Source organism: Nanorana parkeri, unplaced genomic scaffold (assembly GCF_000935625.1).
Source record: "Nanorana parkeri isolate BGI_ZX_2015 unplaced genomic scaffold, ASM93562v1 scaffold175, whole genome shotgun sequence".
NCBI lineage: Eukaryota > Metazoa > Chordata > Amphibia > Anura > Dicroglossidae > Nanorana > Nanorana parkeri.
The window spans coordinates 1,423,409-1,438,059 of record NW_017306443.1 but is presented as its reverse complement, the minus strand read 5'-3'; the positions used below and the strand labels follow the sequence as shown (position 1 = coordinate 1,438,059).

Below are 14,651 nucleotides of genomic sequence, written 5' to 3'. Positions count from 1 at the left end.
ATATATATATATATATAATATATACACACACACATACATACGCAGCTGGCAGAATGTCTGCCCCCAGTATTTATCTAATGAGTACAATGAATTGCAGTATACAAATCCTGTAACCTATATGAGTGCCTCCTACTGGTTAGAAAAGTCATGATTATTATAATGGTAGCTTAGATAGTGGTTATATCTCCTATAGCAGTTTATAATAGGCAGTGGATTCTTGCAGCAGTGCTGCTGCATGGTAATGTTATTTAACTTACAAATTTCTCTGGGCTATTTTAAAAGGAGTGTTTTGCATTACCTGAGTAATCTCTTACCTGAATGTCTAATACATCTCTCTGCAGCCTGTGACAAACTGTCATCTTCTACTATGAGTCTGCAAAGGCCAGTGGACTCGCCAATCAGTAAGAGGCTCTCCGCTTCCACAGCAGCAATCACACATTCCCCTGACCGAGGCAAGTGTACCAGCTGCCCCCTTTGCCTGTTCATCTGCTTGTTTTTCTTCCATGTTCTCCATCTTTCTTAACTGTCATGTCTGCATCACTTCTGGATTCCTTATCCTCCTATAGCTGTTAATAAATGTTCTGGCGTGCTGCTGGTTTTTTCCAGATTTTTTTCTGAAAAGCAGTACAAACATCAGTGAAAAATTGCAAGCTGCATTAACCCATAGAAGCCAGGCTGAAGTTCACTGTAGAAATAAAAATGAAGGATTGATTCTGATTGGTTACTTTAGGTTAATGCACTTTGCCTAATAAATAAGCCAGAAAAAAAGGTATTGTTTATTGCCAAATTCTCAGGATACATCCTGTAATCCCAGGGTAAGTGGTGTGTTTTGTGTGTGTGTGTGTGTGTGTGTGTGTGTGTGTGTGTGTGTGTGTTCTTGTGCTTTTCCCATCTTTGAATGTTTTACATTTTACTATATGTATCTATGAAAAGTCTTCCACAAATGGTATCCTTTACGCAGCTGGCAGAATGTCTGCCCCCAGTATTTATCTAATGAGTACAATGAATTGCAGTATACAAATCCTGTAACCTATATGAGTGCCTCCTACTGGTTAGAAAAGTCATGATTATTATAATGGTAGCTTAGATAGTGGTTATATCTCCTATAGCAGTTTATAATAGGCAGTGGATTCTTGCAGCAGTGCTGCTGCATGGTAATGTTATTTAACTTACAAATTTCTCTGGGCTATTTTAAAAGGAGTGTTTTGCATTACCTGAGTAATCTCTTACCTGAATGTCTAATACATCTCTCTGCAGCCTGTGACAAACTGTCATCTTCTACTATGAGTCTGCAAAGGCCAGTGGACTCGCCAATCAGTAAGAGGCTCTCCGCTTCCACAGCAGCAATCACACATTCCCCTGACCGAGGCAAGTGTACCAGCTGCCCCCTTTGCCTGTTCATCTGCTTGTTTTTCTTCCATGTTCTCCATCTTTCTTAACTGTCATGTCTGCATCACTTCTGGATTCCTTATCCTCCTATAGCTGTTAATAAATGTTCTGGCGTGCTGCTGGTTTTTTCCAGATTTTTTTCTGAAAAGCAGTACAAACATCAGTGAAAAATTGCAAGCTGCATTAACCCATAGAAGCCAGGCTGAAGTTCACTGTAGAAATAAAAATGAAGGATTGATTCTGATTGGTTACTTTAGGTTAATGCACTTTGCCTAATAAATAAGCCAGAAAAAAAGGTATTGTTTATTGCCAAATTCTCAGGATACATCCTGTAATCCCAGGGTAAGTGGTGTGTTTTGTGTGTGTGTGTGTGTGTGTGTGTTGTGTGTGTGTGTGTGTGTGTGTGTGTGTGTGTGTGTTCTTGTGCTTTTCCCATCTTTGAATGTTTTACATTTTACTATATGTATCTATGAAAAGTCTTCCACAAATGGTATCCTTTTATGTTAGACGTCCGCAGATACAAAATAAAATGCATTTGTGAATCAAGATACATTATTTATTAGACATCTGGATTTTGGATTTGCAGAATAGTATTGAATATCATCTAGGTGTTTTTAAAAGGATAATAAAAACTAGAGAATATTTAAGGAAAATCGGCCAACATTACCTACTGTCGTCATCATCATATGATGTATTATTCATGTTGCCTTTAATGACTTGCTTCTTGAAATTTCCACTGAAATGCTGAAGCAAGTCAGCATAAAGGATCCTGGTAAGTCAACTGTTGCCGCTTTGCAACATTGTAGCACCAATGTACAAACGGTTATTTTGTTTTATCTGGAAGTACTGTAATAGGGCTAGGCAGCTTATAATAGGCAGCTATGACTTTCTGTTTGAGTAGGTGTGCTGGCTATTTCAAAAGGTAATTCCCTACTAACTACACTCGCTTCTTTAGCAGTCGCAGACTGTAGCATTTATGTATACTGTGTAAGCTCTCACGGGCAGGGCCCTCCTTATCATCTTGTCTTGAATTGTATTGTGATAATAATGTCTTCCTTATATTGTAAAGCACTGCGCAAACTGTAGGGGCTATCTAAATCCTGTATAATAATAATATTATACTGTGGAGGAGTATAACTTCATAGAAGTTCCTATAAATATGGTATCACTGGAGTAATCCTGTGCTTTTCTAATTTTAGATCGGAAATTACATTTAAAGTAGGGTATGTTTCAGATTAAGTAGGGTAGATGTCCCTTAACTTCTTGTCTTGGGGACATTAGCTGGAAGCTCCCCAAAGTTATCTGAAATTCCCTTTTTGAAAACCATGATCACGGCAACAGTTGTCCCTATGGGTAGTGCTATGGGTGTCCCGCCTCACTCTTAACCTGGTAAGCCCCTTGTTAGATTGGGTTCTTGTATATCCATAGTGCATTTTTTTACTGTGGAAATATAAGGTCAGGTTTTATGCATTTGTGTCCTATTATGCCTGATGAAGAGGCCCCTGCATGGTCCTGAAACGTTGCTGTTTGTTTTTGTCCACAATATTTAGATGTCAATAGAGGCATTTTGGACTAAGATCCTCCGTGTACTGGTGACATACCCTATGGGAAGTGTTCCCTTAATAATGACAACTGTAAAATGTTGGATTTTCCATTACTTTTTGTCTTGGTCCCCAATGCATACATGGTAATTTTAGTTAATATTTAGTTTTACATTTTAAGTTTTTATATCATATTTATAATATTTTCTCACAATTGTGTCTTCAGTTTTTCTCTTTCCTGTGCACAGCACTTCATAACGTATCATCTCAGCTTTTGCACCTTTCAAACATGATGCTCAATATTAATCAAATTTATGAATGTTACCCAATGATTATTTTCCTTTCTCAAGTTTATGTATTTACTCAACAATTTCTTTAGTGAGCTACAGAGCCACTTTACAAATATGGACCCCAACTCTGGACACCAGACCTTAGATGTGTTCTATGAAAGTCTGTAACACAGGTTGCCAAGATCTGAGGTCTGCTAAACATCTAAATATCATGGCAAGCTAGAGAGATGTAACCTACTGTATGTGGAACTATAAGCTCTAGAATGCATGGTGGTTCTTGTATTTCCACAAAGCCTTTTGTGCTGAGGTTGGTGGGTGGCTGGTGTTCACCCTCGAGATGCCTGCCCTAAGCTCCCCAATATCCCAACGCAGCCCTGCTGCCAGAGTTAAGCAGTTATTCCAGAATGTCATCAACAGTAAGATAAAAATTGACAACCCATTAAAAGATAGGCTTATTCAAAAAAAGGTGAACAATCTAGGACAACATTGCTGAACTGGAAAGAGCTGAATTTGAGACTTATCAAATCGGCTAATTTGGCCTGGATTGTTCACTTCTCCTGCCTCCTCCAAACTCTTTACCCTTTTGTGAATAGCCCTGAAAGTACCCAAACCAGCTCTTGTAGCAAGATTACCTTCAATCAAATTATTTCCGATGCAGTATTTATTTCTGTCACCAGATGTCCTTAGTCTGATGGCCGGAATCATTCAAGCTAATTACTTAGAACTAGGGATGCCCCTTCATCTGGCAGTCTCCGGCCACCTAAATTAGGACCCGGAGACTGCCAGATGACCCCGCTCGGAGCGCCGCCCACCGGAGCAGCAGTGACGCGACGCTTGGCGAGGTAAGGAAGAAGAAAAAAAACATAGCGCAAGCTTCGGCGCTAGGCTTCGGGGGAATTTTGACAAGTACAAGTACTTGTCAAAATGCCCTGTATCGGGCCCGATTCCGATGCTAGCATCGGTATCAGGACATCCCTACTTAGAACCCATCCCAGATTATAACTAGACAATGAAAGGAGAAGCAGTACAGTAATGAGCTCATCTCTGTGTCACTCTGCATTCTCTTACAATTGGCAAGCTTCCTGTCAGCTCATGAACTGATTGGCTTTTTGTACTGCCTATTCATCTCACATCTCACAGGGACTGCTAGATGCTGATACCAGCTCAAAATCAGGTACTTGTGCTGCTGGCATTTAAAAAAGACATACAAGGATATATTATTGAATACCGAGCATCAATAATTGTTGCCCTTTTATGTGCCCAGAATTGAACTTTAACATGTTCTTGTGAGGCATGAGTTCAGATGTTGTTCCAGCTTCTGTCACTAGGCTGCACTCTGACACAGACAATAAAAATTGAAGTTGTGTTACTTGGTTTCTGCCTTTATAAACATGTAATCTGTGTACATATGAGTTTTCTCATATAACTTAATTGCTGTTGAGAACACAGCAATAAAGGGTATGCTGAATTTGTGGACCTTAGCCCTAGATCATAAGGAAACAGAAGTTAAGAGGCAGTTCTCTTTAGAATAAGCTTCCATGTAGTAATAATAAGGCTGCAAATACACTAAGTGGCATATTTTAGTTATTGTTGAATGTTGTAAAGTAAAACCATAGCTGAAGTCTCTCAGGGATTCAAGTGGTGAGATCCCCGTGCCTTTGTTCCTAGAGATGGACAGATGTCACTGCTCACTCACATTTGTTGGAGTTTTAACTTATTTTATGGAGGATGCTAGCAGAGGAATGGGAACACTCTAGTTGTAGTAGTAATGAGAGAGCAAAAGATGGAAACTGAGCTGGGAACTATGGTGGAAAGATCTTTCTGTTTCCCCAAGTCCTACTCGAAGCCATTGGACAACTCAACCTACTAGACCCCAGTTATAACTAAAGTATTATTTTTGGATGCACTCTCCTATTCATTATCCGCACAAAAATCGCAAAATGCTGTAACTTATAGCAGATAACAGGCATAAGTATAGGAAGCCTGCATGCCAATTCTGGTCCTTATGGTCATTGCGTTCCGGCTATTTTGTATGTGCTAGGCCAGGAGTAGGCAACCTTGGCTCTCCAGCTGTGCTGAAACTACAAATGCCATCATGCTTCTGCCTCTGGGAGTCATGCCTATGGCTTGCAATGCCTTATGGGATTTGTAGTTTCAGCACAGCTGGAGCGCCAAGGTTGCCTACCCCTGTGCTAGGCACTGTACATATTGCACTGGCTAAGGCTGGCAAAAGACATCTTTATTCGCAGAATGTTCAAGTGATTTCGAAGCTTTCTTTTCTTTTTTTCTTGTTTTCCAAACCTCTTCAGGCTGGGGAATTTTTGTTTTAGCCAGTAGTTACTATGAGAGGGTTGTTAATCACTATATAACATGGGTGCAAAAATTGAAAAAAGGGCCTCAGTCATGAAGGGGTTAAAAACGCAAACATATGTGTATTTTAAAGCCATTTTTCAGGCACTCCTATTGAAGTCTATAGGGCCAAAAACATGCACTTCTGACTGAAAAACTCTTGTACTTTTTGGAGCTACAAGCAGCAGGCAATACAATGCTCAGGCATGAATGGGCACCATTAAAAACAATGGGATTCTTCATGTTGAGCTTTGTCACGCTTCTGGAAACTCGTAATAAAATGCTCAGGTGCGAATGGGGGCTTAAAGGGGGCCATGATGATTAAGCCTAATAGATTAGGCCATTTACTATATTTTCCACATTGATTTTCTGCCTTAGATATTCATCTTCATTCTGTGCTAAATGGCATGCATCTTTACTCGGTAGTATAAAAACCCGGAATACAAAGAAACACCAAATTATCTCTTGTCTTTGTAGAGTCAGGATCTTTGGCACGAGACAGGTGACCTTGCAGTATAAAGTAGACGCGTCTCCTGTACTTAGGTGTGTCAAAGTGCTTGTTGTTTGGTGCTGTGCAGCAGACTGGAATGAAGGTTGAACACAGACTGTTTGTACAGGAGCCAAAGCTGCAGTGCCTCTTTCCACACCAATTATCAAGACGTACTGTGCTATGAACTAGACAGTCACACTGGGTGTATTCTATCGCTTCACAAGTGATGGTCTCTTCTATAGCCATTATCTTATGTTATAGACGTCTATGTCAGTAGAATTTTTTTACTCCTGGTGCGCCCTGTATTTGAGAAATAAAATACAGACTCTTTTTTGTAGACTTACAGTAACATTAAACTCAGGAGTTAAACCTTACAAATGTATTCAAGTACCTGAACTATTAACAATACTGTAGCTTATTTGTGTATCACTCAGTTGTAGATCCTCAAATGATCTCTGAATTGGTGCTGACACTGTCCTTTCTTCTGGAGGGTGACTACTTTTCTTCCCCATGGTCCCTGTGTGTATTGTAAAGTAGCCACCGCTCCAAGCTCACGCCCGTGATGGACATTTCATGTTTAGTTTACTAATTTGTATTGAGATTATAGTCTATCACGGGAGCGAGCCTGGAGCGGTGACTACTTTACAGTAGCACAGAGACCATGGGGAACAAAAGTAGCCACCCTCCAGAAGGAAGGACAGTGTCTGGATGAATTTAGAGATGATTTGAGGATCTACAGTTGAGTGATACACAAATAAGATCCAGTGTTGTTAATAGTTCAGGTACTTGAATGTATTTTTAAGGTTTGACGACTGAGTTTAGTGTCCCTTTTATGTTTCTCCGTACTGTGTTACACATATAGTGGATGTGTGTCAAAACTGGCTTTAAAATATAGTTGCGTTTGGTTGGATCTAGGCAGTGTTTGTTTAAAATGGGTAAACTACTGAAAATGCTAGTTGCCTGGCTATTGCACTTTTAACTACTGGCTTACAGACTTTACTTGCTTACTGACCTGCAACAAGTATGCAGAGTGCATGCAAAGTCAGCATATAGTGGGCTGCTGCCTTCTATATACTGGCAATGCAGAGCCACACTGTAGCCGGGAAAGATCTCAACAATATTGTCAGGATCCACTCCGCTGCGTGATTGACAGCTGGCTCTGCATTTCTAGAACCAGAGCTAGCTGTGGCCGCCTCCTCCCCTGTCTGTCCCTCCCAATTAGTGCGTTGGGGACAGAGAGGGAATCCCTGCGGGGAGCCGCCAGTCACTGCTCTCTGCAGGGAGAAGAACGTGAGCTGAGCGATCAGTGGTTTGTGTACGCTCTGTCCTCGATCTATAGAGCATTGTGAAGAGTACATTACTCTCCCAATACTTTTTTCTTAAACCCATTTGTAAAATATAGTTTTGAAAATGTAGCCAACTAAGACCTAGTAATACTACAATTGATTGCCCTTGCATTTACATTTATTTATCATCTTTCCTTTGTTTATTTATCATCAGTTGATTTTTGTTTGCCATTTTCTCATTTCTTCTTTTTTTTTTTTTTTATGTTCTAACATTCATTTGCTTCCATCCTTCAGCCCAACGCTTGTATCTTAGTCCCATGGAAAATTTCCTTGTCACTCGACTGCTGACTCCAACGCACTCTTCCTTAACCAGGAGCAGGAGTGTAGCTATGCTAAATGAATCATGCCATTCCATGTCAGGTAAAGTGCGATAGAAAACAGAGGTGATTAAGGTGAACAGTCATTAGATCTTGACCTTTTGAAAGCAAATGAGGGAGACATGTATACACCCTAATTTAATTCCAAACATTCATTCTCTTTAGTAGTTGATGCATATCGAAACTCCAACACAAAAACCTAAGAAATTGCAGCTTACCCATCCTTGGGGTGGATGCATTAGTAAGATGGTAATTTACAGGCAGAGGGTAGTCCTGTTTTGTAGGTTGCATAAAACACTTGCACTGTATACAGTGAAGAACACTGTTCCTATTTTTTTGCATACAGTATTCATCTTCCAAAGTGAAATTCTCTAAAATGCACTAAAACAGGCATTTGGTAATGTACTTATTTTAGTAGTCAAACAACCAGTGCTGCAATAATGTATTACTTCTATTTAAATATGAACTGATCTGTATAAGATGTGCCTATCAAAAGGCAGTCGCATGGTAAAGGACTAAATCCCTGTATTGCCTGTGGTCACCTTGCTACAGACCTTTTTTCCCATTATTTACCATGCCTTGTTCTGCACTATGTCTGTATGTAGGGGTTGCCATCTTGGTAGAGGCAGGGCTTTGCTTCCTCGTGTCAGAGCTTCCAGCAAGGAGAACAGTGAGCAGCATGATAATTACATCTTATATCCCATGAAACAGTGGCAGCAGTGCCTTAGATCTTACACTGCAGATATACAACTGAGTCTGTAGACACATAATTGCCTAGGCACGCTCACAGACCAGGAAGTCCATTTCTAGTTTTCAGGAGGAATTGCAGAAAAAAGGAGCATTTTCAGGGTACTACTTAGGCACAGTTAACATTTCTAAATGTTCCTATAATATGGCAAAAGTTAACTTTTTGAGATCAGGTCTATAGTAAGTATAGTAAATAATAGTAATCTACACATAGTTGATTTATTAAATTTTCTTATTTAATCCTTCATCTTTCAACCCATCTTTTCTGTTATGTGTTATCATTTATTCATGTTTTTTTATTTAATATTTCTGGAAGGGCCAGTAAGCCTTAACATTTCTTGCCTTACATTAAAATGTAATTTTATAACATTTTAGTTTGTCTGTAAAAGACCTAACACATCATCATGGCCACACTGTCCTAACAAGTATGGCCTAAAAGATGGTGATAGAAAATATATCCTTTTACAATCAGATCTTAAATTATTTAGATCTTTCATATTAGACGACATGTAATCTGTGTTTACTGGCCCTCAATCACCTTTTATTAAGCAACCCTTGAAGAAATTGCACTTATGAGTCCTCAGAAATGGCCCTTTGGAAGATGTAATTGAATTAAATTTTAAGTGTCCAGGAAAATTCATGTCAAGTGATATCATTTTACATGCATGTGTATTAGTATGCAGTGGCGAGGGCATTTTATAATTAAAAAATAATATTTTGCATTGTCCTTAGACACTGTACATTTATTTTACTTCCTTTGTTGTTCTGGCATTCTGATAGAGAAAGCTGATCAATAGCATGTAAGCATAGGTTTAATAATGAAATGTGTAATGAGCATGATTTGTCAGTAGGATATTGTTCTGGTGGTTAATGACCGTACATTATATGGTATGTGAATTTAACGTATTCCTGTATTCCTTCCCCTCTATTCTTCTGCTATAATTTTCCTTCTATATCATCTTGTGTTCCTTGCCTTTACACTGTAACTCTTTAGTCTATCATGTGTGTCCTCGTGTAGCCCCTGCTAGTCCTCTTAAATCTCCTTACAAGTCTTCCCCTTCACGGAGCACCGAGCGGAGGAAGACCCTGCCATCCCCTAATGGAACAGATGGAGCAAAGACCCCAACTACTCCAGAGCCACAGGTGAACAATTTGTTCTTTACTTCTTTAATTTTACAGTGAGACATTTAATTTCTATTCGTTAGAACACATCAAATTCACCAGTTGTGGATACTGAATGTACTACTACATGCTGGTAATTCCCAACTGTCAAAATGACAGCCGGGAGTTTCTGTGAAAATACAGCTGCTGTAATAGCTACTGCTGTCAAAAAAGAGTGTCTATAAACACTGTTCAAGTTGTAAAATATATCACCAGCACACTAATCAATCTTCAGAAAGTGATCATTTTATTGATACACACATCAGGTCACATTGCAATGTTTTGGGGCCACTCTGGGTCCCTTCCTCAGGCATGACCTGTCACAGTGCAAATTTTCGGGGCTACTCGGGGTCCCTTCCACAGGCATGACTATAGACACTGTTCAGACGCAAGTCGGCCCCTCTTGTTGTCAAAATACCTGAACAATCTGATTGGATGCAGGCATTGTTCAGGTGTTTTGAGAGCCAGCGGGGCTGACTAGCAAGATACTGAGGCTGAGATTCCTCTATCCACATAGTTCAGCATAGATGGAGGAATCTGTTGCACTTTTTCCATCTGATCGTAGAGAATCTGCAGATAATCTATAGGTGTCTATAGGTGTATGGCCAACATGGGCACTTTCAGCTAACTAAAATCACTTTCTGCTTTAAGTATCATTTTAGAATATAGAAATGAATTAATTATTATTGATCTAACATTAGTTCCTAATAGTTTCTGTTTTAGCCCTCACCATTCTTTACTTTTTGGGGTTTAGACAGTTCTGAACTTTTTAGTACACTTTTTTTTTTTTCTTCCTCCATGGAAGATAACTGTGGCTTTCTATCTGAGCAAAAATGCCAGCTGTCACCTGACCCAGGGAAGATCAGATGGCCACTTGATATCGGAGTGAGGGATCCTCATATATTGACTGAAGTTTGTGAACGTGCTCAAATATTGCATAGATAATTTAAATTTTATCTGTGACTTTAACCATTTCTTAATTGATTAAACATAAGTGATTTGTGGTATTACATTGACGGTTCTTTTCACATCTGCTCAAGGTTAGTTTCGTTTTCTAATTTTGTAGCCTGAAAAGCTAAAGAAAGAAAAACGAGCTACAACTCCTGTACAAGCCAATACCCTGAGTTCTCCTCTTCGAAGATCTGAATCTCCTGCAACTCTGTCAAAGAGATCATCTTCTCCAGCAACACCAAAGTATGATTCCTAATAGAGCACAAGGGACATATTATGTTCTTCTCTGCTAGACCTTGTATTAAGTAATCCCCTCCCTGTGAGCCACATAGTATGAGATAAAAGATCTCCCAACTTTACTAGCGTTTTAATAGAAATAGAAAAAAAATTCTTACTGCGTTCAGGGTAGGGAAGTATCCATTGAAGAAGTAGCCATGATGAAGATGTGAGCTTAGCCAGTTTTGTATTGCTCTTTTTTTTTTTCTTAGAAATATTTCCTTTCAATTCCTTCTCACACCGTAACACACAGGGTGTCACTGAGAGAGGAAGTGACTGAAAATCTTCCAGTTGTGGCACACAGCAATAGGTACTTGACAGAGGTTCTCGCCACTCTATTCTACAAGCATTATTGCTTGTGTTTACATGAGAGAGAGAGACCCTTTATTTCCTATTCCTGGTAAAAACAGACATGATGGGGGCATTTATAAAGCAATAGTATGGTCCTTAAAATGAATGGAGTTTGGGGGGGAAAAATTAAAATCCAGAAGGAGAGTGCTGCATGTGACCTATGCATGATATGACTGTCTCTCCTCCAATCACACAATTCTCCCTGCTGGGTTAGCAGAGAGAACTCTGTGGAATACCTCAGTTTAAATGCTGCTGGCTACATTTTTTAATGAGCTGCAAATATTGATTTGAGTAATAATATCTTCATATTTAAGAATTATCACTGAAGCATGTAAAATGAGCATCACATGAAAAAGATGCCTGTATCCAAGGTACAACTGGGTATTGACTGAAGTAATGTGGAGTAAACTCTGTTCCCAGGATGGAGGTAGAGCCCACACCATATATATTTCTAGATGTACATCTAGATATAGATATCTATATCTATCTATATAGTAAAGTTGGAATCCGATTGCTTACTATAGTGTGTTGCCTCCATTTTATTAAACGTCATAATCACTGTTAGCTGAAATCTATAGATTTGTATTAGAATAGTTTGTTTTTAGCAGAACTCATTACCTGTATGTATAATGTTTACTTGCAGATCACATTCAAAGTCGTATGCACAGTCTCCAGTGAAAAACAACAAGCAGTTCCCAGCATCTCCCCTGAAAAATCGATCCAGCCCAAATACCAGCCAAGATACACTTAAAAAGAAGGCAGAGAAAGCCAAAACAAGTCCTGAAACAGAGGAGCATCCTGTGGAAGTGAAAACCGAATCCTCCAAACCAGAGAAAAGTCCTTCCAGTGGTGAGAAGAAAGATTCTAATGAAAGTAAGTAATCCAATGTTCTGAATTATAGTGCTTTGTAGTGTTGCAGCACAATTCTAAGATTTCTCTTAGGACTTAAAGATGCACACAGTGTATACCCTGCCAGGATCACTGGTTCTTCAAAGATCCTAGTGAAGAAGTGAAGGCAATTCCTGCCAAGTAATAGTAGGAGAGCTGGGAACTCTGGGGGCTTCTGGGGTTACCTGTGACATTACTGCAGTAACATCATATTTGGTATAATGCCTGATATTGTAAATTATGTAAAGTGTGAAGCAAGTACATATAGTTGCATTATTCAAAATATTAGGTATTACATGTGTGCAGTGATACATGCAAGGGGAGCCGTTACTTTCCTGTTACTTTTGGTGAATGGAGGAAGAGGAGATCATGCACTAGATATTCTGTACATTGCCAGATATATATTCAAGCTAAATTAAGATAATATAAATATATTTTTGAAAGCATTTGCATACTTGTACACACTAGTAAGTAGTTCAGGTTGCTGCTATTGCCTTTTATTCTATTTTTCTTTAAACATTATCAGGTTCAGCACTATGGAGAGTTCCAGTCTTACACAAGAGGCTGCAGTATTTTTGCCAAAATCACATTCACAGTCACCAGAGTTTGCAGGGGCTTTATACACTGTCTGCATTTTTAATTCTTTTCCTGTTCCAGGCTCTGGAAAGATCACAGCAGGGACAACTGATGCTGATGAGGCTTCTAAGATCCTGGCAGAGAAGAGGCGCCAGGCACGGCTCCAGAAAGAACAAGACGACCAAGAAAAACGTGAACGTGAAGAGGCGGAAAGGTGGGTCAGGTTGATGTTCAAAAGGCAGAAATATAATAAAGTATAATACTCTGTTAAATGGTTCTGTATTCTTAAGAGCAGAGCAAGATTCTGATTGGGTACTATAGGTTTCTGCATTCGAAAATCAACTCTTTATTGAATAAGGCCATATATATCAATGAATAGTTCAGATAAGGAGTAATTTAAGTTATTTAGTAGGGATGTTCAGATACCAAGACTAGACTGGAGAAAAAAAAAATCAAACGCTAGGAGGCAGCTGTCATTTTTAAGGAGCATACAGGGCTCCTGGGATTTGTGTGTATGAGATATATCAGTTTTTCTAAAACAATACAGACCAATAATTTCAGGACAGTGGTGGAGTGCCAGGGCCCTGTCACAGCTGCAATCCTGGTAGTTCTCGTGAAAAGTATCGGCACAGTATGTGAACATCTCTAGTATTTAGCTTTTGATATTATTATTAGGTTGCATATGGCAAATGAAAGTCAGAATTTCATATCCGAATACTTGTTCCAGGTCATTGACTCTAAAGTATCTAAGGCATGTCCACCAGGCATTTACAGAAGCAGTAACAGCCTTCCATTTGTTCTCTTAACAGGTTTTCTTTAAGCACCAGACTGTGTATATGCCCGGTCTAAGGGGGCTAGGTTGTAGTTTAGTAAAATAAATTACTTATGCTGATTTTACCAGTAATTTCATCCAATTTCTCCCCTGTAAAACAATCTAATTTTCCTCTATTGTACTGGCTGCTTCCAGGCTGAAGAAGGAAGAGGAGAGGAGGAGGGCAGAGGAGGAAAGGCAACGTCTACAGGCAGAAGCAGCTTTGCTGGCAGAGAAGAGAAAGCGAGAAGAGGAGGAAGCCAAAAGGAAAGCAGAAGAAGAAGCAATCAGAAAAGCAGAGGAAGAAAGACTTCTGAAGGAAAAACAAGAAAAAGAAATGCAGGCCTCTCTGGAGAAGCAGGTACACAATAGTATTGTATAGATAACAATTGTAATGTTTTTGCTAAAGTGATTGTGTGTGCAAAATAAAATGTTCCTATTTTGGGTAGTGTCTCAGGATCCAAAAATGAAACTTTACATTTGCACACATATGCAATTACATAACTTATTTACATGGTGTACGTCCAAGATAAAAGCCGTACTATCATTTAAATAATGGAATGTAAACAACATTCCAAAAAGGAGAAAGGACTTGAGGTAATGTCATTTTTTCATGGCAAGAATGATCCCAGCAATGCTCAGCAAATTTAATGTCCCACCCATGACTGCAGCAGGTTCCAATGCCATGGACCATTTTATCATCTTCTAGCTCCAGACAGAAACCAGTCTATAGCAGACCCTAAGGAGACATTGGCATTCCACAATAGGGAATACTTGTTTTAACCAGTAGGTTCCCATCAGTAAGTCCTTTGCACCGTCTTCCATACCAGTCCTTGCTTCAGAACCATGGTCACTCTGCCCTTCCCAGAAATACCAACCTGCTACAACCAGTGCTTGAACTCTGCATTCCTTCCTACCCCACAGAACCTGCAGTGGGTGACTTATGCAAGTGTTTATGAGCTCACATATTTAGGGCAGGCAGAGCAATGTTTTTTATTCAGTGGTGGGAAAGGAACTGTGTAGGAGGTGGCCAGCTATAACAAAAGTCCCAATCCAGTGAATGCTGGCACAGCACAATTTTGGAATATGGGATTGGAACTTATAAGTCACGTCTGTGCTCTTCTTCTTCTTCTTCTTCTTCTTCTTCTTCTTTTTTTTTTTTTTTTTA

At 39.4% G+C, this 14,651-nt stretch overlaps 1 protein-coding gene across 1 annotated transcript in view; it reads left to right on the top strand.

The window, feature by feature from the left end:
- The window catches only part of MAP7D2 (MAP7 domain containing 2), a 71,032-nt gene that overhangs the window by 41,051 nt on the left and 15,330 nt on the right, over window positions 1–14,651 (top strand). The window contains exons 5-11 of the mRNA XM_018554853.1: window positions 342–452; window positions 7,640–7,765; window positions 9,464–9,612; window positions 10,697–10,824; window positions 11,852–12,081; window positions 12,754–12,886; window positions 13,640–13,844. Coding sequence (XP_018410355.1) covers window positions 342–452; window positions 7,640–7,765; window positions 9,464–9,612; window positions 10,697–10,824; window positions 11,852–12,081; window positions 12,754–12,886; window positions 13,640–13,844 — 1,082 coding nt within the window. The remainder of the gene's footprint in view (window positions 1–341; window positions 453–7,639; window positions 7,766–9,463; window positions 9,613–10,696; window positions 10,825–11,851; window positions 12,082–12,753; window positions 12,887–13,639; window positions 13,845–14,651) is intronic.